This window comes from Maylandia zebra, linkage group LG13 (assembly GCF_041146795.1).
Source record: "Maylandia zebra isolate NMK-2024a linkage group LG13, Mzebra_GT3a, whole genome shotgun sequence".
Taxonomy (NCBI): domain Eukaryota; kingdom Metazoa; phylum Chordata; class Actinopteri; order Cichliformes; family Cichlidae; genus Maylandia; species Maylandia zebra.
This window is the reverse complement of record NC_135179.1, coordinates 32,221,104-32,248,165: the sequence shown is the minus strand read 5'-3', so window position 1 is coordinate 32,248,165 and position 27,062 is coordinate 32,221,104. Positions and strand designations below refer to the sequence as shown.

Here is a 27,062-nt window from a genome sequence, read left to right as displayed (position 1 = left end):
TCCTTGATGCTTGCTGTCAGCTCTTCTTTGTTTTTGGGTCTGGTGGACCTCATTTCCCTCTTGATACCCCATATATTCTCAATGGGGTTTAGGTCTGGTGAGTTGGCTGGCCAGTCAAGCACTGTGATGGCATGGCCAGCAAACCAAGTTTTGGTGTTTCTGGCGGTATGGACAGGGGCCAGGTACTGCTGGAAGATGAAATCTGCATCTCCATACAGATCCTGAGCAGAAGGAATCATGAAGCCCTGTAAAACATTCTGGTAGACTGTTGCGGTGACCTTGGATTTAAGAAAGCAGAGTTTACCAACACCTGCACTGGACATTGCACCCCAAATCATAACTGACTGCGGATATTTCACACTGGACCTCAAGCAGCTTGGGTTCTGTTCCTCACCTGTCTTCCTCCAAACACTTGGACCTTGATTCCCGAATGAAAGGCACTCTTTATTTTCATCGGAAAAGAGGACCTTTGACCACTGGCTAACAGTCCAGTCTATCTTCTCCTTGTCCCAGTTGAGTCGCTTCCGACGTTGGCTCAGACTCAGAAGTGGTTTTGAAGCTTTGACTCCTGCCTCGTTTCACTCTTTCTGGATCTCTGCCAGATTCTTGAATCTTCTGTCTGCCTGTTTTCGTGGGTTTCATGAGCTCTAAGCTCAAATTATGTACAAATAAACAACTAAGTACTTGAAATCGTTTAAGTTGTGGGCCCTGAATCTATCATCTATGAAAGTTTAATGTTTTGAATGGAATTATGGAAATAAATAAACTTTTCCATGATATTCACATTTTTTGGAAAGGGTCTGTAAGTACAAACATTCCACCTCCAGTCCCAAGGAGGCAGACGGGGACATGAATCGTCTTGGAATTGGTAAAAACATTGTTCTTGTGACTTGTTTATTTTGGATAGTTTGTATTGTAACTGCATCTATCAGAAAAATGAATGTCATTCCAAAAACGTATGTAAGTTAGTAGTGTGCTACCTGCTGTCAGGAGATAACACCTGGTAACAGTCGTCTGAGTCATGATTTTTGATTGACTCACAATCAGCTGCACATCTGGAATGATGAGTGCTGCTCATCATGGGCTATGCAATGAGCTGTCAATAACAGAAATAATTTCCAATCAGCAAAGAGCAGAAATCTGCACCTGTAGTGGGCACAGGGCACTGGAGCAAAACTGGAGAATAGAAAACTGCAAACATGGATTAATGAACCCGTATTTCTGATATCCAAAATTGAGGCTCCATGAATTCATGGAGAAAGTCCAGGCTGCTGCTGTGATATGTTGAATGTTTTCTTGCCATTCTTCATACACCTAAATAATAACAAATCACTGGTTGAATCTCAATTCGTCAGTTTTTTGTGTGCTGTATTCACTTGGTTGTGGGCAGAGTGCAGCATCTTCTAAAGGCTTGTTTCATAAATGTGACAGTGGATATAAGTGGCCTCTTTGGTCACCTGATCACCTTTGGGGAGTGGTATGTTAGTGAAAACCATAGCAGGAAAATCAAAGGCCAGGTTTTCCACAGTACTCTGCGGATGCACATGCTTTCCTTATCTGCCCTGCCCAGATTTGGATAATTAAATCACAGCCCATTAAAAAAAGTTAATAATCATAAAGGTTTATCAAAGTTCAATTATCTAATTGAACTTTGAGTATTAATCTGAACTGCTTGAAATGAAGGAAGCTAGTTTTCTTGTTTTGTTTTTGAAGACAATTCGCGTATCATGGCAGAAGCTTCTAGAAGTTCTGCAGCCTTGATTTCATGAGTGGTTTTTGCTCTAGTGCAAGTCCATCCAAGGATACTGTTTGTTGCTGTGTTTTCATTTTGTGTGTAATCGTATCTGCCCATCTGTGAATGGTTTCGCCATCATGTTACAGAATAAGAAAATTAGTGTGACCACAAACAAAGTTAAGAGCCGCAGAGCTCTGCAGACTCACAGTCCCAGTGAGTTATTGAGTAACCTTGTTCTTTTTCTCTCCAAACAACCCTGAGCACAAACCAAACCATTAATGCTGCACAGCTCCAAATGTTACTGTGGATGTTGATCAATAACATCCCTGAAAGAGTGAGCACAAGGTGCATTATGGGTTTATTAAAAAAAAAAAAAAAGCCGCAAACGGAGGACTCGAGGACATAGTTTGCAGACAAGTCTTCCTTACAGAAGTAAAACGAGGCTGTTTTAGCTGCCACAGCCTGGGCTGGTAGAGAGTAAAGTTGTAAGCAGTGAATGTCATTTTTTAAGATGTATTTTGTGATTTTGTGTAGTTGGATTGGTTTCCTATAAAGGTCTCAAGCTTATTGAGCAAATAAAATGCACTTGGTTTCTATTTCATTCTATATGATGACATGCATCTAAATCAATTTGGCATGTAGTGTTGTTCTACGTTGTTTTGCTTGATTTTGGATAAATAATTCCAGTTCTCAAGATAAGGATCATCCATCAGTCTGCCCATCAGTCCGCTCTGAGATAATTTCTCTTTGAAAGCAGGCTAACAGGGTCTCTCAGATAAAATGGTTTTTGGCTTTTTTATGGAGGATCCTGGATGAGAGAGAAATGATCTCTCCAGAAGGTTATGGGACTACCCTTAGAGGCTCCTGACTGTTCGGTCTGCCTCCTACAAAGTGAAGAATCCACAAAGCATCCTGATCAGATGCCTTGACCTCCTCAGCTGTTTCTATCAGTGCAAAGCGGCAGTAGCTGTACTCCCTCCAAATGTGCGAGCTCCTCATCCTGCCTCTAAAGGCTGAGCCCAGGGAGCTTATTTTGACAGCTTTTATCCACAGCCTCATCCTTTTGGCCACTACGCAGAGCTTAAGAACATAACTGAGAGTTGGAACGTAGATCAAGCGGTAAATTGAGGGCTTCGTATTCTAGCTCATGTTTATCTGTACCACAATGTCCTCATCACAGCAGATGCTGTGCTTCAACTCCCTCGGATGGGGCAGCAACTCTCCCACAACCCAAAACGAGCAATCAATTATTTAATTTAATAAAGTTGGCTTTCCACTGCCATTTTCTAATTTATTAGCAACAACTCTGTGTTTACAAAAACATTCCTCTTTACTTTTGTGTTTTTTATATGGTAAATGGTAAATGGCCTGTATTTATATAGCGCTTTACTAGTCCCTAAGGACCCCAAAGCGCTTTACATATCCAGTCATCCACCCATTCACACACACATTCGCACACTGGTGATGGCAAGCTACATTGTAACCACAGCCACCCTGGGGCGCACTGACAGAGGCGAGGCTGCCGGACACTGGCGCCACCGGGCCCTCTGACCACCACCAGTAGGCAACAGGTGAAGTGTCTTGCCCAAGGACACAACGACCGAGACTGTCCGAGCCGGGGCTCGAACCGGCAACCTTCCGATTACAAGGCGAACTCCTAACTCTTGAGCCACGATCGCCCCATATGTGTACCATTGGAGATAAACCACGTTTTTTGTATGGGGGGGACATTTAAAACGTGTCTCAATGATTTTAATTTGCTCATCTGATCAGTTTTGACCCTTTGGAAAAGATGCCAAGATTCTGCAAGGATGGTGGCAGAAGGAAACCACAAAACGTGTCTGTTTGTTCCTCCTTGCATTTTATTTAATTCAAAATCATAAAAGGAGAACGAACAGCTGTAGGCTACAAGAGTTGTGTTCACTATTTGCTCTTTATCTCCATGAATGTTCCCTCTCATTGCCCATTTCATGCCTAATGACCCTGTAACCCTGTCAATGGCACAGAATATATACATATATTTGCACTGCTAGCAGTAAAGATACTGGTTACATCTTCAACTGATGGAAGTAATACTCAGTCATTTTGGGGGATGAACTCTGTTGTTACAGACTCTGCAGCACATTTTGTGGTTTCCTTCTTTATTTGAGTTTCTTTCTTTTCCAGGCAATAGTAGACCACTTTGAAGACAAGAGTTGTCCTGTGACGGAGCGCCTCAAAGTCTTTTACTGCTGCCAAGCACCACCCAGATGGGCTGTCCAGGTATTAGGTCCCTTTCTGTTTTTTTCCAAAACGTTCCGTCTGGTAAACTAAAAGGAAATTAACTAGCACTTTATTCACTTTGACTGTGAGAGTCTGTGTTTTTTAAAATTTATCATTAAAAAGATCTTTTGGACAGAGACTAATAATGTCACTGATGATACGAAACGATAATGTCTCGGTTAAGCATAGATTGAATAATTCGCATTAATGTCACATAAGTGCACCTGAGATGGAATACAATAACATTTTTGCTGTTATTTGGTCATAAACCTTGCCTTGATTGTTCTACCATAAGAAAAAGCGTCTGCTGTCCTTAAAACAAGAATTCACTAAACCGCTGACACGCCCCTTAGGCTTGCTGTTAAGGGTTTGAGAGCTACTTTCTAAATACTGTGAATGTTGTCACAGGGCTGACTTCATCCTCTTTCATTCCAGAGCTCATAGCTTGTATACTTAATGTTGTTGTTATCATACCTTGTCTTGTCCTATTCTAAATTCCTTTTTTGTTTCAAAATAAACTAAAGAAAAAGTAGAGATAACCAAAGTTATAATTAAGTTAACTCTTTAAGCATAGATAAGTGAATGGCAAATTAGATTAAAATTAATATTACATTTGGATTGAAATCAAGCGGTGTCATGCCCGTAACAGGGACAGAACAATACGACAAAAGGCCTCCAGGGCGGGGTGTAGGGGAAAAGAGCAGCTGTTCTAGTGCTTGCCCACGTGCTGCATTCTTCAAGTAGCAGCCTTGTCAAAGGTTATAATCAATAATGCTTAACTGCTGTTTGTTCTTGGCTAACAGAACGAAGAGCAATGCAACAATCAGCTCTGTTGGCTTTATCGTTGCCATTCTTTTGGCATGCTTGGAACATTTTTGGTCACCAGTAACAAATAGCTTACATCACCTTATGATTCTGGTGGGTGTACCACTAGAACACTGGTACTGGTCACTGCTGGCACAATGTTCAAAGAAAACACTAAACACAAGACAGTTCAGCTGTTATTTATAATGAAGATTCTTTGCCTTTAATAAGAATTCAAGTGCCTTAATTCTCATGGCATAGTTACATTTAACCACAAAGTCTCTTACATGACATCATCTGTTTACATAATTCAACCAAGGCAGATATCTGGTCAATAAGCCAATTTCCTCTTGGCCAGCACGTTAAGGCATTAAAATGCAGAGGTGGGACCAAGTCATTGTTTTGCAAGTCTCAAGTAAGTCTCAAGTCTTTATCCTCAAGTCTCAAGTCAAGTCTCAAGTAATGTCAGGCAAGTCAGAGTCGAGTCTCAAGTCACTGGTGTAAAAGTCCGAGTCAAGTCACAAGTCTGAAACTTTGAATTTCAAGTCCTTTCGAGTCATTCAAAAAAACGAAAAAAAGCATGTTGCAGTTATATGCTAAATGTAAATATTAGACCATGTAATTTTTAAATCTGTGTTTTTCTCAACACATGACAAAATAGTGAACTTAGAAAATATACACAAATTGTGAAATTGCACCTCTTTAAAATGCAGCTCAATTAAACCTAGCTCCAAGAATAATTTTCACCGACAGTTCTGAGATAAGCTGCATGTTATTCTTGGATGCGGTTGTAGGACCGGCTTTAAAATCGCATGACAAAAATATCATACACATTAAAAAAAAACTGCATCACCAACGTAGCCTGGACAACATTTGCTAGTTAGATGAAGTCAACTATCTCATCGTAGCATATTTATATGCATATTTATAATCATACGGTTCTTGGAGTGAGTGCACACACTCATGAAGTTTAGTAACTTCAGGTCACTGCAACAAGCCCAGGTACAGTTTACCGACGGATGGGTACAGGACCTTGAAATGCACCGTGTAGAACGAAAGACCATCGTACGTATCATAAGTTTACCAGTCTCACAAATCGTCGTCATAAATACACATTCGTTAACCGTTTATTAATAGGACCTTTGAGCTCAACAGTAATTAATTAGTAGTGGAAATAATTTCTGGTAGCATCACAGAAATGTAGCAGTGACAATAATACTGTATGCTGTAATCGTACTGGACAATTAGTGATACAAAAAACCTGTTTTATCCTGTGAATAAAAGTATATGTTTTTGTCAATGTACCATAATAACAGAAGCGAAACGCAATATTGTGTCAGGACAATTCACTATTTATGCACAATAAATAAAGGAGCATAGCGCGACAATTTCTGTTCAGCGCCAGACTTGCTTGTAACCTATATCACCAATTATTTTATGAAAAATGACGTATTAACTACTAAAAAACACTGACCTTCGTGTAAATGCTTGGAGCAGACTAACCTGTGAGCTGGAGTGTTCTGGGACGTTATATTTGGTCTTTGAATGGCTGCAATCCAGGCCATCCGTCGGCTCTTTGTTACTTCGGAAACATGGCTCGAACAATTTCTCTTCAACGACGTAATCTGATAACAACCGATCTCTTTACCCGTCGGCTTCCCGTGGCTGTCATGCGACCGGCTATTGCAGTTAATAATACAACAGCTTCTTGACATTTTTGTGTTTCTTTTTATCGCTGTATAACTGATTTCAATTGAAAGTCTGTGTGCGCTAGTACCGCTTGCCACGAGTTCCCAGAATCCTTTGCGGTTCTACCCGTGAATGACGTCACATTTTCAATCTCTATATAATATGCATGTTAAATTTTATATTTGGGGTAAAATATCAAGTCTTTTCAAGTAAACCGGTTCAAGTCCAATTCAAGTCCCAAGTCATTGGTGTAAAAGTCCAAGTCAAGTCACAAGTCTTAGAACATTTTTTCAAGTCAAGTCTAAAGTCATAAAATTAATGACTCGAGTCTGACTCGAGTCCAAGTCATGTGACTCGAGTCCACACCTCTGTTAAAATGTAATGTAGACAAATATTTATCATTGTCTGAGACAAATCTTTCCACCTCTCTGGCAGGTCATCCTTAGCTTATATAGTTCTCATGAGATCTCATACGTTTTTTTGGCTATTGAGAAATGTTTGTGATAATATTTGATTCTGCGGTCAGAGCTTCTATTCATCTGCATTTCTAATGGAGGGGCACCTCTCAGCAGCACTCTCCTAATTTAAATTCTGACTCTCTCAAGAACAAACTTTATCACCCTGAAGTTCTTCTCTGCTTACTCAGCGCATGTGACATAATTGTTATTATACTGGATTAAATTTTAAAAGAAAATCCACTCCTTGCTGCCACATTGTCTGTTAAGATTTCCAGTTTGCTAACGTACACATCCGCTCTACAGTCTTAAAGAGAACATCAGCTACTTGTAATGATATGATGATTTTATTTCATAGAGAACATGACAAAAACAGAAAAGCACCGAGTGACAACAGCTTGATTGTTGTAAAAACGTTCATCTAACTTACATACTTAAAAACCGTGTATGTAAATAACTTTTTTGGCTGCATACATACTGTGATGCTCAATTCAGATAAAAAAAAAACATTAGAACTCCGAGATGTCAGGTTAAGGAATAAGCATGATATTACCTATATTACGTTAGTTCTTCCATAATAGAACTAGAAAGGAGTGTTGCATACCACTGTTTAAGGTTTCTTGTTTGCTAGAGTAACAAAAGTTGCCCCCATATCTGTATCAAAAACTCTAATGTCACCTTTAATCCCATTGTAAAGTTATAGCGAGTTACTGGATGTAGAAGCACTTTATGTGTATGGGAATTTTATACTAGATTGATAGTTGACCTCTGGAGTTCACACCTTAACCACACCTGTACACCTTAAGCACTTTATCTGCCTTGCATCCATGGCCAATTTAGAATCAATAGTTTACTTAACGTGCATGTCATTAGGCTGTGGGAGGATGGAGTTCAGAGGAGGCCAGAGGACTCGGAGGAAGCCCACTCAGTCACAGGGAAAACTCCACATCAGAGTGGCCCAGCTGGGCAAATTGGCCACATTTTGATAAATAAATTGCACCTGAAAAGGAGAAACTAGCTGTGACATATTTTGATAAAATCTTTGCCTCTTTGTGTCTATGTTGCACCATTAAGCAAGTGATCAGCCAGATCCAGCTGACATTATTGCCAGCAGTGTTGTCCCAGGTAGGGTAAGGAAAGAGAAGAGGTTGAATAGGCAGTAATAGAAAGATTGAAGTAGGAGGAGTGTTGGAGAAAGGGAGAAATCAGTTTGGGAGGAAACATCACACAGGCAGCCGGTAATAACTGATAACAGCAATGAAGTTGGAATTGAAGAGTCTGTATTACCGTCTGGGGAGCTGAAAGTCTGTCAAGGAGGAGGATTGCAGCAGGTACTGCAATGCATTTTTCTGCCGGGGGTGGCTTTCTGCTTTTTCCGTCTCACACTTCGTTTTCATGACAAGCCATTTCATTTTTATGCCTTTAGGGTGAGGCCATTTTTATAGTTTACTTACAGCTGGTTTTGCACATTTCTGGTCAATAACCACACATCAGGTAGTGTATATTTTACATTGCTACTAACCAGTTTCTAAAGCATGCCATCAGTTGCTTCCCTATGTTTCACTGATTTCCATTAATTTCATGGTACTTTAAAAACTTGTGATTTCTTACAGTGGTGAGGTTGGATCTTCACTCATGTCTTTTACACTGTTTTCAAGCCTGCCTGATGGATGTACAGTAGTTGGCGCATCATACTATTGTAATGTCTTACAGATGAGTGTGGATGGTTACAAAAAAATTGCAGACACCCAAATGTCTGAACCCGGCGTAAAAATGTCTTAAAACTTGCATTTTTCTTTAAAAAAAAATATATAAAAAATCAGCATGTGGCTGGTCTGTGACCATAGCAAATATTTTCCTGTTCAGTTTATCAGTATAACTGTCGTTTTGTAAATTACGATAACTATTCATCATAAATGAGAATAAAACAATAGAGTCTTCCTGTCTTCTTTCCCATAAGTCTACAACTGCTAGAAGCACTTTGATATTATATTTCTCCATGCTAACGCTAACACAGGTCACACAGAACTAACTAACACAGTGAAATTGAATGTAGATAGATTATTTATTTATATACACACACATACATGCATATATATGTGTGTGTGTGTGTGTGTATATGTATGTATGTATGTATGTATATATATATATATATATATATATACAACAAATGGATGGACATAAATTATAAATTATTGGTATAGAATATTTTGTTCCATATCAGTCAGAGCAAGTTTTATCTGATTTCGTCATCAGATGCATTTATATGCCTTCATGGTTATAGAAGTTGTTAAAGATCTGCAAACAGTATTTTGCATGAATGTTAGCTTTCTAGCATGCTAATATAAAATGTGCCTCTTCTGTCACTCTATTAGCGTTGTCATAGTGAGCACCTTAGCATGCCAGCAGCCTCAACATGGTTCAGACGTCTTCGCTTTATTCTCTCCCTGTGTACAGAAACAGCTGGCCAGCCTTCTGATGGATCTCGGCTGCATCAGTTCAGCTGTACTCATTTATGAAAGGCTGGAGCTCTGGGAAGATGCAATTATCTGCTACGAGAGACTCGGCCAACACGGAAAGGTACACGCTGATCTTAACATTCCTGAACTTAACTGAATATTAAACCACTAATCTATGTAAATGAAGTCGTTTTAATGTTCATACAATTTTTCTTATTCCCTAAATCCTTCACTTAATCTAGACAACATTTCTAAGTTGTATTATTAGAAGAGGTTTTTCCAGCAGCTTGCTGTTTGAATAATCAAAATCATCTAAAAGCAATAGTGCTTAGTTTAACATTTTTTAACTATATTTTGAGTTGATATGAATTTGTTTTAATACTTCATGGTTTCTTTATTCACATAAATAGTGTAACACTTACTGTATGTAGGCAAGAGTAATGTAAAATCAAATTAAATGTTTCATTTTCTCTTAAACAGACCCTAGTTACTTTGGTAGAAATCATAAATGACACATATTTTTTAATCACAACCCCCACAGTCACTATCTGTTCTTTTCCTTCTATCTGGGGTTTTGTTGGATTAAATCATCTTTATTGAATTCTAGATTCTCTTATCTCGTGTAATAGAGAAACCTTTTCACATCTAGGAAAAACATTAAAGGTTTCCATGATATTTGAAGAATTTCCTGGCTATGGGATAGCTACAATATTTCTTATCTTATCAGGAAAAAAAGAGTCAGAAAAAGATTTTAATCCTATAATAAGACTGGAAAACTTTTGTCTATTCCAAGCTGTGGTTAACTCTCTGCAGATCTCTGTTCACAGCAGCACAGATGGTGTGATTTACATGTCAATTGTAGATTTCAAACTAAATGATTTGATGCTCATTTGGCAGATCGGTATTTTAAACTGGTTGTCAAGGCCAAATTAGAGGTTGTCAGTAATTAGTGATGAAGCGATCGGGGGGAAAAAGTCAAAAATCAGGATAACTGCACTTCCACTCATCTTTCCCTTGGTCATTATTCAAAATTGCAATGACTTTTTATTCATAGTTTCAACGCAGAAGACATATCCTTAATTACTTTACTTCAGCATATAAGAGTAACAGAAATATTGATATCTTACAGTGAAAAGGGTATTAATGGATTCTGATTAATCTGAAAAACTGGATTTTGTGTATCTTCTTGGTCTTAATTTTGTTTTACTGATAACTTTGTCATAATCCTTCGGGAATGTAAACAGGAAGTATAATGTTGACTTTCACTACAACATGAGCCTCATTTGTTAGCTTGTTTACCTTTTGTTAGAACTCCCTTGGATTAGCCATCAGGATTACAGACTTCCAAGACTGGAGCATGTGATTTTTAATCCCTTGCCAAAAAATGTTCTTCTCATAGCATGATGCTAGGATTACGGTTCACTTCACTTCAATACCATTTTATTTAAATAGCACCAAATCACAACAGCAGTTGCCTCAAGTTGCTTTACATTGTAAGGTAAAAAAATTGTAAAGTATTTAATTTATCTGAACTTGTACTGCAGCTGCAAATGCTGACCGTGACTAACTTTGTATTGTTTTTAAACTAAAGGGGTAATGTCCCCTGTAGGCTCTGGATCTGTCAGAGATCTCCACTTACACATAGCCACAAACCACAAAGGGAGTCGCGGAGGAAAAGCTCTGATGCCTGAACATCACCATGTGGCTCCTAACCAAGTCCTATTACTTCATGTTCTTTTAAGGAGGGCGCATTCTCCACCCTCCAGCTGAACAAAGAGATTGTTATATTCATAAAAGCATTATCAGTCTGGGAGTATAACCAATTCATAGGCCAGCACTCACCAAGGACATTCTTACCTGCCTGTCAAGAGTACAACACAATTCTTGCTGTGATTGTGCTGCGAGAAGTGATCTCGGCGTTTAGATTTAGGTTTGAGTTTAATTCCAAAGACATCCAGTGAGGACCGTGTTTAGAAATAATTCAGTCATTCACTCAGTCATAACATTACTAAGTTTTGATCACTATTGCATCAGATAGTTTTAACTCCGATGATTTTAGTCAGCCATGCAGAAGTGTGGACAGAGACCCAGTACAACTACAGAGACGGTTAAAAGCAGATGTCAGCACGTATGCTGTCTGCAGCTGTGTGTACACTACTAATATTCCTCTTATCTCCTATATGCATGCACAGAGAAGCATTAGTGCAAAACTAGCAACATATTTATGTATGCATTATATATGCATACATGTATAATGTATATATGACACTAATAAGCAAAGCCAAAACAAACATGACACTGATTTAGTGCTGGTAAACACATTTGCAGCAGAAACACCAGATGACAAATGTTTTCTTTTCAGTTTAATATGATGGATGGACTACTTAACAGACCTAGCAGACACAGGGCCCATGACTGCTCGGGTAACGTTTCTTGTTGGAAAGTCAATGACATTACTGCAAAAAGATGCAAAATGACGGAAAAATTCAAAACAATCACAAACAGATGCAAAATGAGCACACAGGGATACAAAATGGCAACAAATACAAAAAAGTAATTACAGGGAGACACAAAACAATAAACAAAGAGCTAAAAACAAACAGTTAACACAGATGCAAAATGACAACAACAGGAACGATCACCACAGTGAAATGCAAAAAGATCAGAGAGAAACAGAATGAAACACAAAAAGATGCAAAATCACAGCAAAAAGTGGAAGAACTGGGGGAAATTGAGAGGCCAAATGCTGTTTTCTCCATACTGATTTAGACTGTTCATAAGGCAAAAACCTAGAAAGATGAAATTAAATTCCTACTGGGTCTAGGTAACGGATCAAACACTAGATTGCGCCAATTATGTGTTTAACATACCCAGTACTCAAATCCAACTCGGTTATGAAATGCAGATGTGCATAAATGATGTGTGTGGATGTTGAGCATTGACCTGAACATTTAACCTGTCTGTTTGTGAAGAGCTCTCAGCAGGACTCTAACAGCCTGTCAGTTCTTTGTTTGTCAGTTACAGTGTCTATTGTGTCTGATTTGATTAGTCAGGTTGCTTTTTGCTAATAAAAAGTGCAGTGCCCTTCTCTAGTCTTAAACCATGTGCTGTGGTAATTCCAGCCAATAGTCTGTGTTATGTACTCACTGAGATCCAAAATAACAAGGCCGATCCACTTGTCTGGAGTGGTTGGGATTCTGTCCAGCACTGCTTCTCCGTTATCCCCTACACTCCCTTTTTGCTCTGTCATAATGACATTGTTTCATGACGTAATGTAATGTCGGACATAAATAATGAAAGAGACTGCTGTGTTCAGCATGGCTCACAGCTCGTCTCTGTTTAACTAAATGTTTGCATTGCATTTGCCCAGCTGCAGTAGAAGTTGCAGGCTGAACACTTGGATGTTTAGTGGTTACGTTACATCTTCATTGCTGTTAAAATGTCACTTTGTTTTGTTCTTTGTTTTTTTTTTCTTACTAGCAAGCATGTGGAAACCATCCCATTAGTTTCTAAACTCCACATTTTTCCTAAATATTAACAGATAAAACAGTATTTCAGCCACTGGCATGTTGTTTTTTCTGAGCCTAAAATGACCATATTTGGAAAAGAGGGTGAAGTGCTATGCTCTTAACTAATGACTGTATTCTGCAGTCTGCAGGGAGATACCTGCTAATTATGCCAACTAATAAACAAGTAGAAATCCAGTCATCAGAAATGAAGCACAGATGTCAAGAATTGACAATTTATTTATGAGATATTTCCATTAAATTACTTTAAAAACACCAACAGCAAAAACGGGTTCAAAAGATCTATATTAAAAACTGAGACTTCAGTCTGGATGTCTTGGTACTGATGTTTCAGAAGTTGGACTTCTCTCCTCCATAGATCCCAGTAGGTCCCAGTCTTTTTAACAACATTTGTTTTCATAGAAAAGCAGTTAGCACAGGAATAGCAATTACCCTTGGTATACTGCATTTCACAGTGTCTTCTTGCTCAGCCACCATCCTTCAAGTCCACGTGATTGATCTGCACTTCTGGGGGTACTTTTCAGAATAAATTTGTTCAACCTTAAAACTAAAATGACCTGAAGTTATCCTCATAATGTTTTATGCACTGTTGAATTTTCTCAGAAAACAGTATGACTACAGTCATTATCAGCCTCACGCATTAATATGTAATATGCAAATACTAAATTAATCTGAGACGCACCCGCTCGAGTCTGGGAGCGACATTTAACTTCAGACAGATCAGATGAATTTGTTTTCCATGTTTGAGTAATGGTCTTAATAGGTGTGTGTGTCTGTGTTACCGTATTATCTTTAATTAGGGAATGTTGCATGGGGTACAACCTGCTCAGCGTTGTGTAGTTTAGATAAGTATGATGGGGTTTCTCGTTCCTAATCGGGCTGGGCTGTTGGCCCAGCATCAGCCCCATGACAGCAAAGGAATGCAGTGAACCTAAGGCTCTGTCAAACCTCAGAGGCCCTCGGCTCGCTAGCAGTGGTTAGATTGGCACTCTTCACAACCTAAATCAAGACAGAGGGATTTGGAAAGAGAAAACAATCTCATTATTCCACCCTCACAAGTGCGTGAGCTGCAATCCAAAACATGTAGTGGCAAGACAAAGTGCACCGAGTGCAAATGTCCACAGGTAATTTGACAGCTACTATACTTGTAACATAATCCCTATGTTAATTTTGTTTTTCTGTCAGACTTCATTCCTAGATCTCAGCCTGTGTTTTGATACTTTTGTTTTGGTTTGGGGTTTTTTTTTGCTTCTCGTAGTGTTAAACTATGTCCTGCCTATGAGTAGATGGGTAGGATAAGGTATTCATATCTCCTGAGGAGCGGTGAAGAGGAGATCTTTTAATAGAGCTCTTACAAGTCATTAAAAAGTCTTAGAAAATGTGAAATGACAATTTTTCAAAAGGTCCTCAGAATATCTGAAATTTGCCATCAATTGATGGTAGGTGTTAAATTTGCAGCGTAAAGAAATATAATCAATCTGATTATCATTAAGTTTTACTAAGTGTTGCAGTTTTATGTCACTTGGTTATTATTCTTCCCCTGCACTTAACTAGGCAGGTAGATAACAATCGTCACACGAATAAAAACCACACCGTTGTTCTTTTGTGGTCGTTTATGTCCAGTTGGATACATAGCATGGATTTTGATGAAAGAATAAATTGTAAAACTGTAAATAAGACACAAAATATCATGTGTGATCTGATATGCGTAAACATTCTTTTACAATTAGAAAATGCTGTGACCTTTAAGCATCATAGGCTATACTTCCTTACCATATAAATTGAAGCACAACGAAATAAGCTAATGGCTAATTAGCGTCTAGGCTAATGTCTGATACAGCACATCTTTAGGTGAACTCACTTGTACAAACTATTACAAGCAACTCACGGCAGCTAGTGCCAAACACACAATAGTAAAATACAACATTACTGCCAACTAACAGACTGTGTTGGCTTAAAAGGTAGCAAAGGCAGGCAGGAAGTAGCAAGAGGTGCTATTCCGGTAGGATGTCAACTAAAATGGACAGTGTAAAAATGCCCCTAAAACAAATAAAGACACTATGAACCTATTTAACACCACATGATATCTAGGGCGACTCTTGGGGATCATTCACATGTATTTGAGACATGCTTATGTACTACATGTAAAACACTCACAAGCCTAGTCTGAGCTGGTGAGATGTGTGTCAGCTGCCTCTGACCTATCCTCATATAAAATGCCAAATATTTGTTTTGCTTTTTGGTGCTCCAAGAAATCACGACAAGGGTTTTATAAGGTAGAACATATTTTGCTGTTACATGCATGATTAATATGATATATCACAAAAGTTCATCTTTGTTTTAGGCTGGCCATCCTGACATTAAATTAAGCTATTAATGGTTGACCTGATTAGTTAACTTATGTAAGCAAGTACCTATATTGAAAAGAAAAATGCACTGTTTCTAAGATTGTATTAAATTGTAGATGAAGTTGGAGGCATTCAAAAAGGTCGACGCTGAGGTATATTCCGTATGTCCTAACATCTAACACAGGTAGATATTAGTGTTCATGTTGCTATGTTTGGAAATGAAATCAGTTAAATTCCACCTAAAATCCAACAAACATGGGAGCTGAATGCAGTTTCGCATGTCTCATCTGAACTCACCTTTGTTCTTCTCTGTTTGTGCTCAGGCCGAGGAGATTGTGTGCAGGGAGCTGGAGAAGAAGGAGACACCTAGTCTGTACTGTCTACTAGGAGACATCTTGAGGGAGCATCAGTATTACGACCGTGCATGGGAGCTGTCAGGTCAGCGCAGCGCCAGAGCTATGCGCTCCAAAGCCCTGCTACACCTCCGCCACAAGGAGTTCCAGCAGTGCGTCAACTGCTTTGAGCAGTCGCTCAAAATCAACAGCATGCAGGTACAAGCAAATCATCATTCTCTCACATTTGTCTATAAAGTTTAATAATAATTTACTCTTTTAAACTTTTTTCATGTTCAGCAGTGCACAAGAATGAATTATTTTCTCAACTGTACTAAAAGTTGAGTGTGCCAGTGATCACTATTACATGTGTAAGAATGGGTCAGACCTACAGGTGGTTAAAATGCTGGGCCCGTTCTGTAGTCTCTACACTGGTCCCTGTTCACCTTTCAGTGTTTTCCACAGATTTAGTTTGGCTGAGGTGTAAATTCAGTGAGTCTAGAATCCTGCAGATGAATTTCAACTCCACCATCCTGGACTGTGGTTGGTGACTGTATTCCTGTTAAGGAGGCTGTTAGAGTGCAATGCAACTGGTGACATAACAGAAGTTTTGTACTAGTTGCAGTCCAACTCAGTAAAGTATGTCTAACTGCTAGCACAAGATCTTCTTTGTGAAAGCACCTGAAGGATGTCAAAGAACACTACAACCTAGTGATCCAGCTGGTGGAGAAACACTGTCTGAAACCTTTGAGCAGTGGAACTGGATAATAGACATGTACAAGGTCACCATTATACAGCCATGCGTTACCTAGTTAGAGCAAGCATGGCACGAGCCACAGGCACAGCAACCAGATTTAGTCATGAATTTAATTTGTTCAAAATGTAGTTACATGTTCAGATTTTTAGACATCAGGTACAAGATACAAGACAATTAAACCCATCAGTGTAAGTGGGATCACTGATATTTAATTAAAACACCTCTATGCATAAGTACATATTAACAGAGCAGCTGGGATAGATTCTCAGCCTGGTCAGGATTTTAATCTTTCTTTGCTTTGTTAACACACACTTTCATTTCAGGGAAATATCTGTGCCTTAATTTAACACTTCAATACAAACCTTTTTTGTGTGTGTGTGTGTGTGTGTGTGTGTGTGTGTGTAGCTCGGTGTGTGGTTTTCTCTTGGTTGTGCCTACTTTGCCCTGGAGGGCTATGAGGGAGCTGCTAAGGCTTTCCAGAGGTGTGTGGGACTGGAGCCAGACGTGAGTACCTACACACACAGTCTTTCTTTTTAGGGACACTCTTTGACATAATGTCTTTTCTCCAAGTCCATCCTTAGTTTTAAAGGCCAAGTAATGTGGGTTTGCTTGAGGCTGCTAGTGCATGGAGATTTCTTTAACACAAATAAATCATGCAGTTTATTTCAGTAATGTCCAAAGCATCAACTACAGCTTTATGCTGCATCTTTCACTTTTGGGAACTGGACAAAGTCAAAGGGAGGCAAATCTGGCAGGTGGTTCATAGAGTTGTGTTGGTGTGGGTGACACCACAGGTTGGCATGTACCACTGTACAGTGGACATTGCCACTGTAACAGCACCTATTTGTTTTGAGCTCCACAGCAGCCTTAGTGTTTTGTCCTAATGCTGGTAAGCTTGCAGGACTGACAGACTAATAAAATACTCAAATTTCACTTCTTGGATGGTTGTACCAAGCAGAGGGCCATATTAAATTACATATTACATAACATTATTTTAGTGACAGACATGGAGATGTCAAGTACAGTGAGTAGAACAAGTAGATGTGAAGCTAGTAGACAACAATCAACTACTGTTGCATGTGTATAGATGTCAAAGGAACTACATGGCTCACTTTACGCCTTGCGTAATGGAAAAAGGGCACCCTGCAGACAACTGTTACGAAGGGGAGATTTTCTGTAGACCACTGGAAAAAATGTTTTAAACAGGCTGTAAACATGCTTTTTAATGAAGTGAAGTTTGTGGGAGTCTCTAGACAGCCTGAAGTGCTAACTGAGCTAACGCAGTTTGTGGCAGTTGTGATTATTTTTCAGTCTCGGAGGTTGTTTCTGCTTGGTCCTCCCAAAGTGAACGTTTCAATAAATTTATGTTCATAGCACACAGTTAGTGCACAGCAAATATATAGACGCTAGCCGTCTCTCATTTCAACTCATTTGGTGAGGGTTTAATAGTCACTCCAGCTTTTCTTTATGTGCATAAACCTGAAAATTGTGTCTTGTAGGATTTTTTTGTTATTCTTTACTTCCTTTTCCCCACTGTCTTCTTTCCCTCACTGACCTGTGTCTCGCCCAACCCCCTACCCCACCTTCACCCAGAATGCAGAAGCATGGAACAACCTTTCTACAGCTTACATTCGCCTCCAAATGAAGTGAGTATGAGTGTAGTGCATATTGGAAACTTGTTGGTGTAAGAACGTGTGTGCCAGGTAATAGAATGGGTTGACTTTTGTCCAATAGGATTTCTGCCGTAAGCAGCAAAGTGTTTGAAACCATCCACACCCAGCAGACTGGAAAACGCTCCAGTAGTCTTTCAAAATAACTTGGGCAGGATAAATGTGCCCAAAGGTGATGATGACAGAAAGGTCAGAGGTCAACTGCATCTAAGTTTGTCCATATCTCTCTAAATTGCTATTGATGGTATTTAGTTTCTAAAACAGAATGACATACACCTCCATGTAGTGGATTTTACCTCCCACCTTAGTTATCTCTTCAGATTTCTAAACTACAGTCTCTGGGAGCATTCCTAAGGTTCTTCCTTATGCTTCTTATTTTACACTAGTCTTCTTTCAATATGACGCTGGATGTCCACCTTATTGAAACTACAATGTGCAGACTGACTACAAAACGTGCTCAACGTACTCTACTGGTCAAAAGTTTTAGAACACACCCCATTTTTCCATTTTTTTTTATTGAAAATTATGCAGTTTGATGCCTCATTCCCAGGGCCGTTGCTAGCCATTTGGGTGCCCTAAGCACAAATGCTTTATGGTGCCCTCCCCCCCCCCCCCCCCCCGCCACTGGAAAAAAAAAAAAAAAAAACATTAATACTTTTGAATTTCTCAGTGGAATTTGTTTAATTAAATAACAACAAACATGACAGTTAAACAAATAAATAAGGTTAAAGGAGGTTAAAAATACTGTTACAAATAAATACTGAAACAAAAATTGAACATTGGAACAAGAACAAAGAGCCTGGCAATAATGTGTAATTTTTTTTATAAAAAAATAATATATATAATATAATAGTATTATTATTAATATATTTACAAATAGTTTCACAATAGAATTTAAATAAGAAACTTAAATAAGAAAAATAAGAATTTGAACACAAAAGCCACATTCCTTAAGTAACTATGTTAAACATTTTTACAATTCGTTGTCAGAGTATGCCCTAGACTCTAGGGCATACTCTGACAACCAGAAAATGCAGGCGTGTGCCTCTCTAGGGCCTAGAGAGGCACACGCCTGCATTTTCTGGTTGCAAAATCAGCTATAAGGTCATCATATGATAGCTTCTGAGCCACGTCACCATTGATGCTGATAACAGCCAGACCACTTAAACGTTCCTGCCCCATTGATGAACGCAGGTACGTTTTAATGAGTTTGAGCTTTGAAAAGCTTCGCTCAGCAGAGGCAACTGTGACAGGCAGGGTCAGTGCAATACGCAGAGCAATCCACAGATTGGGATATACCTCTTGAAGCTGATTGTCATGTAAAAATGACAGCATTTCCAAAGCAGACGTCTGTGGTGGCAGCTGAGGAAGGTTGATGATTTCCTGCATCATCTCAGGTCCATCAATGTCAGCTACTCCCTTATCTGTCAGTGTCTTCTGTACTTCAGTGCAGTGTTTTTTTAAATCCTCCTTGGACATCCCATTCACTTTGCTGAAATCAAGCAGCACTCCATATTTCTCCTTCACTTGATTCATGGTCTCAAACCTCTCCTGTAGGGAGATTAAAGCAGAGTCCACAACACAATTGAAAAATGTGACCTCAAGCTTTCTCTGCATACAAGAGAAAATATTCAGGGATTTTACAGAAATACAATTTTGAATCTACAGTAGGCCTACGAAAGATTGCATTATAAGACTAATAAATTAAGTAAGTCACTGGTACATTTAAAAATTACTAACTATATTTTACATGTATAGATTTTCATAATGGCAAATGGCAATATAAACATGCTGTACATAATTTGATATAAATGCGCAAGTAGGAAATCTATATTACTGGAAGATATAGGTTTCATATTACAGTTTCACCAACAGATGTCGCCCTTGATCTATGAACCTAAAGAAAGACGAGAACTATTTATGTGTTCAGACGTCAATGGCATAAATAAGATATGCGTCTTTATAGATATCCTGAAATGCAGCAACATACAAAGTAATCTTGTCTAATCTGATAATAATACTTGACTGCATCACTGACCTATCCCAAAGTTAAGGTTAATCAGTAGCATGCATGACGTTAGCCAGCTAGCAACCTGAGGAGGGAAATGCTAGTCTCACGAATCACGATAACGTTAGCAATCGTGAGTCACGATTGCTAACGTTATCTGAAAACCGTCAATTGAGTGACCATGATGAGTTGCTTTTAGTAGTCCATTCTATATTCATATCCACAACGTAAACAAACTACTCAACATCAATCATTTGCAACATTTGTTAACACAGTATGAACACTGCTAACAGGAGCTATCACAGAGTTGACGGACATGAGCGTGCAAGCAAGGGCTACAATAATGAACTTTTTTTTATTATTATTATTTAAACATTGCCTTACCGGCAAGCGACGCCTGAGTTTCATCACGCTTCCTCTTCTTCTTTCTTTTCTCCGCTCCCGACTCCTGTTGCCGTTTCGAGGCCATGTTCAAACAGGTGTTTACCAATTATAGAACAGACCACTGGGAGTGGGGGGGCACCAGGAGGAGACTGGAGACAGGGCACAAAGCAGATTCACCCCTTTTCTCGGGAAAATTGTTTTATGTTGCTTTTGTATTGTTTAACCATATTAATGCATATGATATTTATAGTATTAATATGGTTTACTTTTTTTTTTTACGACCCTGATTTTTTTGGTGCCCTACCGGCCATTTGGTGCCCTACGCAGTGTGCGTTATGTGCGTTTGCGGAGCTACGGCACTGCTCATTCCACTCTGAAAAGAAAGCACAATACAAATAATCAATTGGAATTATCAAAGAAATCATGGAATCAAAATGTATCTTAAACTTCTCAAAGTAGCCACCTTTGGCAGATATAACAGCTGAACACACCCGGGCATTCTTTCTACAATAGAAATCAAATATTGTTCAGAAAGTTCTTCTCATATCCGTTTCCAGTTTCTATAAATGTGTGACACTTGTAGGTTGCTTTGCTATCACTCTTCTGTCCAGTTCATCCCAAACCAGCTCGATGGGGTTTGAGTCTGGAGACTGTGCTGGCCACTCCATGTTTTCAAGCTTACCATCTTGTTCTTCTGAGGTAGTTCTGGCACAGCTTGGATGTACGTTTTGGGTCATTATCTTGCTGTAGGATGAACCCCTGACCAGCTAGGCAGATCAGAGGGTTTTGCATGGTGCTGCAGAATGCTGTGGTAGAACAACACACTTCCTCCTCCATGTTTGACAGTTGATGCCACACAGTATGGAGCCATCCCTTCGCCTACAGAGATCCTGCGTGAAGAACCGAAGATTTCAAATTTTGATTCATCAGTGCATAATACCTTCTCCAGACTTCAGTAGTCCTATGGCGGTGTTCCATGGCCCAGCCAAGCCTCTTTGTCTTATTCTGACAAAGAGACAAACCTGCAGCTCAAAGTCTTCTCTTCACAGTTGAAACTGAGACTAAGCTGTACTTGAAGCCATTGTCCCGTGAACTCTCAGAAACGTGTCCTCAGATTCATTTGTGGCGTTGGGTCTGCCAGACCTCTTCCTGTCAGAGTTTCTGAGTCCCTTTTGATGGTGAAGGAAACTGTGCTCACTGACATCTTGACTTTATTTGTGATTTCTCTGTAGGAACGGACTGCATTTTTAAGTGTCATGATGGTCTGTCTCTCTTCCATTGTTAATTACCTTTCTCTCAACATTTTTGTAGCAACACACTACTTTCTGTAGTCAATACTGTTCAACTGATGCTCACGAGGCTATGGCACCACAGTGTGTTCCAACACTGCTTTTATGCAGACAGAGGGGGCTGTAAGTAATCCAGAAAAGTTGGAACACCTATAGGAATTAGTAGCCTTTGTAAAGACAAAAAGGCAGATGCTGTGTAGATTAAAGTAATGTTACTGTCAATATGAGAAATGGTCTGTCAAATTCTATTAACAGGTCGGGGTTCGAATCCAGAACATGGTCCAGTTATTGTGACCTAGGTTCTATTATAGCCACAAGTCATTACATTTTGATAGTGAGCCATATTTATTAGAACTCAAAGTCAATCATAACGAAAGCAAATGGTAGATAAGACTCAGGGGAATGAGGCAAAAATGACAAATGAATGACCAGAAAGACAAAATGTCTTCAGACTGATGCTGACACTGCACTCTGTTGCCCACTGAGGTGGAAAACTTGGAAAATCTCCACATGTCCATGGATGAGAATAATGCCAGTCAGGGTTTCTGCTACTGGGTTTCAGAACATTTTTGAGAATATGATCTGACACCTGATGCTTACGAAGCTTACGAGTGCCAATCACAGGGAAACGGATAAAGGAAATGCTATGCATTTGTTCCGGTAAGGTTAGCATAAAGTTATGCATTAGACTCTGCCAGGCTCATGACAGGACAACACACTGAGTCACACTGTACAAAGAAATAAAAATTCAAAATGAATACAGTTTTGTCAGCTTAAAAAAATCAGCGATTTAACTGGAAAGTTGTTTAATGTTAAGACCAGTCTTACGAATGGACTTGAACCTTCCCAACTTAAGCATTGTAACATGAATGCACATATGGGTAAAGCTTTTAATTAATTTAACCAACATGCATGTCATTGGGCTTGAATGGAAGGTCAATTAGTGGTCAAACAGTACAGATTAGATGCTGAGTTGTGGTGCAACACAAACTGAAAGTGCAGAGATGGCGCTTCAGTAAGTTCAGAGAGATATTTCAGACAGTAGTTCATTTTAATTTTAGTTTTATTTATACAGCAACAAACCAAAGCAACCATTGCCTCAAGACCCCTTATATTGTAAGGTAGAGACCCTATATAACAGCGGTTCCCAACCTTTTTTGCGCCACGGACTGGTTTATGTCCGACAATATTTTCACAGACCGGCCTTTAAGGTGTCGTGGATAAATACAACAAAATAAAACCAGTACCGGTACCAAAAAACAAGAAAATATATTCATAAAACACGTGAAAAGAACCAGGAGAAACCAAGTTATCGATAAAAACGATAAAAAATAAAGATAAAAAAACGATAAAAACCCCAAAAAACATAAATTTCACACCCGAGCCTCACCTCTCGCAGCCTGGTACTAAACGACTCACAGACCGGTACCAGTCCGTGGCCCGAGGGTTGGGGACCGCTGCTATATAATACAGACAAAACCCCAACAGTTACACAAACCTCTTTGAGCAAGCACCTGGCAACAGTGGTAAGGAAAAAATCCCTTTCAACAGGAAGAAACCTCTGGCAGATCAGGGAGGGGCGGCCATCTGCAGATGTTATGAGAGACACAACAAAAGAACACACTGTGGACAGCAGTGAAAAGCCTTCTCTTGACACTAAAAAGCTACTGGATGTATTAAAGAGGGTCATTTCTGTGGCTGATAGTTTGGGACAAGAGTGTTTTTGCAGCCTTGTGGCATAAAGAGTTTCCCTTTCAGGAAAAGAGTATTTAAATGAATCAGTTGTACTGAATTTACTGCATATTGCATAAAATCTGTGAACAAAAATCACGTCTTATGCCTGTTGTAGTTGTGATAGTTACTGCTAGGAGTGTTGGTTTTTAGTAGAGGGAGATGTTTTCTGAATAAGTGTGCAGTCTGCACTTGGTGTGCTTTGCAGCTCAAAAGTTTGTATCGCCAAAACTTGCTCTGTCCTAAAGCTCTTCACTTAGTCATCATGCTGAGGTTTTAGGGGGAAACCCTAATTATTGCTTCTCAATATACTGAGACTTTCATGAAACAGAGCAGAAGTTAACTGTTTTTGTTGTCAGCAGTAACTGCTTTAAAACGGAGGCTGTTGTTCATCTGTAGTTAGTGTAGACAGTCCTCAGCTGGTGTCAGTGTCTGCTTACTGTGGAGGACTGCGTGCGAACTGTGAGCTTCTTTTTGATCTAGCTTCATCGTTAAATCTGTGTGGGGGGGAAACAGCTTAGTGGAATGGAATTTATTAATATTCAACCATTGTCTTTCTTCCCTAATGTCTATAAAAGGAATTTAGACCAAAGTAATTCTGAATTGAACTGTATGACAAACTTGCCATTACAGATGAGTGAAGTCGCTCTCATTCAGGGTGTCCCATGCTGTCATTTAGTCATTCAGAAGTAAATCCAGTGCATTCTTAAGCTTTGCTGTAAAATAGTATCTCGCCTGTCCCAGTTTACAGTCATCTCTGCCTGCCTGCTGAGACAGTCTTCACAGCAGTCGTTACAAGCATCAGAACTTCCCAGAACTTTGTAACCATCCAGACAGTGTTCAGATATTTATTTATGTATTTATAATGTACAGATAAACAAACAAACAATAAAAATACTCCAAATAAAAATATGTGAAGTTCTTCATTCCAGCCCATGTTCGTGTCTCTGTGTTTTTTGTTTTTTTTGTAATTTCTGGCTGTGGGGGCTTTTCAGATACAGAGGTAGACTTTTAGCCCTTGACAGCAGCCTTCTGTCCGTTCGGGCCTGAAACCGAAGCAAAGCAGGCGAGTTTTTAATTAATACCTGGTTAGTTCTACTGCCAGTTAAGCTCAAGCAGTTTTGAAATGAACCAAGCCTAGAACTTCCTAGAACTCTGTTCAACACATTTAATGATCTACTTCTAACTTGTCTCTCCTTTTTGTCATTGGCAGAAATAAGGCTTTTCGAACCCTGCAGGAAGCCCTTAAGTGTAATTACGAACACTGGCAGATCTGGGAGAACTTCATTGTTGTTAGCACTGACATCGGAGATTTTGCTGAAGCCATCAAGGCATACCACCGTCTTATGGACCTGAGGGAGAACTACAAGGACATCCAGGTACATGACTGCACTTAGTCTCTTCTTTTGTTCCATGTAGAATGGGGAAAACATTTATTCTAGGCTGCGTGTCTAATGAGACACAGCTTGGCAAACAATAAACTATACCTGGCTGGATAAAGCTTCTCAGGGGCAATCTATGTCTCCTGAAATCTGTTAGGTTTAGCTCACCATGGTCAAAAATAACAAATAAAAATGTCTGACTTGAACACATGAGACAGAGCTGTGAAGCAGGAATTGGTCCCTTTGCTCTCTGTATTTCTTTCACCTTGCAGTGCTCCTAATAAGTTGCACCAATTAACTGACTTTCTGTAAATGAAGCTTTGTCTGTGTTGAAAGGAAGAACTTTTGAAACAAAAGATATACATTTCTCTAAATTCTGGAATACTTGGCTCAAGTTCAGCGTTTTGGCTTTATCCACCTCTTCTACTCTGTGCAAAGTCTCAGAGCTTTGTGAGACGGGGAAACGTGATTTGTTGTCCAATCACAACACACCGAGCAGGTGAAACTGTTAATCTTTATCACTGTGGTCACTCATGCCGAGTCATTTAGAAACTCTGAAGGAAAAGCCTCTTGTAGTCACAGCTCATTAATTCCACAGCAACTGATGCATTCTAAATAAGAAATTAACCATCAGCTTTGAATAAACAAGGCGAGACAGCCAGTGGTAGTATTTCCATTGTTAATGGTCTGCTTCAGCCCTGCAGTCATTTTACTCACATAGTTTTGAGCAATTAACTTTGAAGAAGACGTCTTCCAGCCTAATGGGAATGGATAAAATCACAGCTCTGACTCAGAGATCCTGTGGGCCTCGGAATTAAATATACAAACAGTCACATTTATCCCACAATACATGATCTTCTTCTTTTCTCTCTTTTGTTGTGTCCCTCTTTGTCGTCTCTGTTTCAAACAACCAAAATGGTCATTTATGCAGGTTGTGTCCTGGTCAGCCTCATCAATAAGGTTGGCAGATGTAAAAGCACACCGGTTGAAAAGGTCAGCAGCAGCAGCTTCAGAGCAGCTCACTCAGTCTTTAGTTCTCTGCTTGCCTCCTCCTCATTTTTAAATATCTTCTCAGAACACAGTTTTCTTGAACAGTTTATTAATGGCCGACAATCTCCTACAGACAACCTAACACCAAAGCCCTTTCATGGAAAAGAGCATGAAATTGCACATTTAAGGAGTGCTGTAAAAGGAGTGTTTAGTAATATCAACTGTGACTAATGATAGCTCAGTCACACTAGAGTGAGAACAAAACTACAACCTCCTTGCAACTAGGAAAAATTGGGAATTGTATTTTTTTAAAATATCAAGCAACAGATTGCAAGTAGTCATAGCAACCACTTTTTTGTGTGTTAGAATTCGGTCCCCGAACAGCTGCAGTCTGACTCAGACTCCAGGCTTCTACAACGATGGCCCAAAGCTCTTCCTTGAATCTTGCCTGCCTTTTGTTCTGTTCTCTGTCTAGATAACCCCACACTGCTCCAATAATGTTGAGATTCAGGCTCTGCAAAGGCCAGCCGCGACCGGCCCACTGCCCACATGTGTGTTCAACTTTGTTTTAAATCCAGGTCAATCTGTTTGGCCTGGATTACAGATGGTACTGGTGGATCAGAATCTCACTGTACTTTTCTGTGTTTATAATTCAGTGAACATAGAACTTGTTCAATTTTGACAAGCTCGCCATTACCACTGCCTGAAGTGCTGCACCAAACCTTGACAGAAGCTCCACTGTGTTTCACAGATGGCTGCTGCTTTTGATATTCAGTCCAGTTCCTGTGTAATTTGGCATACACCTGCCTGTCCTGATTGTTTCCCTTCCTTAAGAGTAGCTTCTGACAGCCATCCCTCTTCATTTGTGGCATTTTCAACTTCTGGCTTTTTTCCTGCTTTAATCCTCTACTCGATCTTTTTTCTTGTTAAATTATTCCAATTAATTCAAGGTGCTTTTTATGTAATAAAAACATTTGAATAATAAAAGCAAATAAGGCTTTAAAGGGTAAAGTTCAGAAACCAATGGCTGATGTTGCAGTCTTCTGTATTTTGTATAATGTAGATGTCAAACTCGTGCAGATCATCATCAAGGGAACGCGATTAAAACCAGTCCAAAGTCAGCGGCACCTGACTTTGGACTGGGTCATTTCAACAGCACTAGCGATGTTGAATGCCGATTTGCGACAGCCAGGCCCGTGTGTGCTGGCGTGTATGAGATGATTAAATATTTTTATATGAC

At 39.4% G+C, this 27,062-nt stretch overlaps 1 protein-coding gene across 1 annotated transcript in view; it reads left to right on the top strand.

Annotated features, from left to right (window-relative positions):
- The window catches only part of ttc27 (tetratricopeptide repeat domain 27), a 90,129-nt gene that overhangs the window by 46,537 nt on the left and 16,530 nt on the right, over positions 1-27,062 (top strand). The window contains exons 11-16 of the mRNA XM_004574407.6: positions 3,902-3,997; positions 9,403-9,525; positions 15,603-15,830; positions 16,774-16,872; positions 17,962-18,014; positions 24,664-24,829. Of these exons, the coding sequence (XP_004574464.1) occupies positions 3,902-3,997; positions 9,403-9,525; positions 15,603-15,830; positions 16,774-16,872; positions 17,962-18,014; positions 24,664-24,829 (765 nt within the window). The remainder of the gene's footprint in view (positions 1-3,901; positions 3,998-9,402; positions 9,526-15,602; positions 15,831-16,773; positions 16,873-17,961; positions 18,015-24,663; positions 24,830-27,062) is intronic.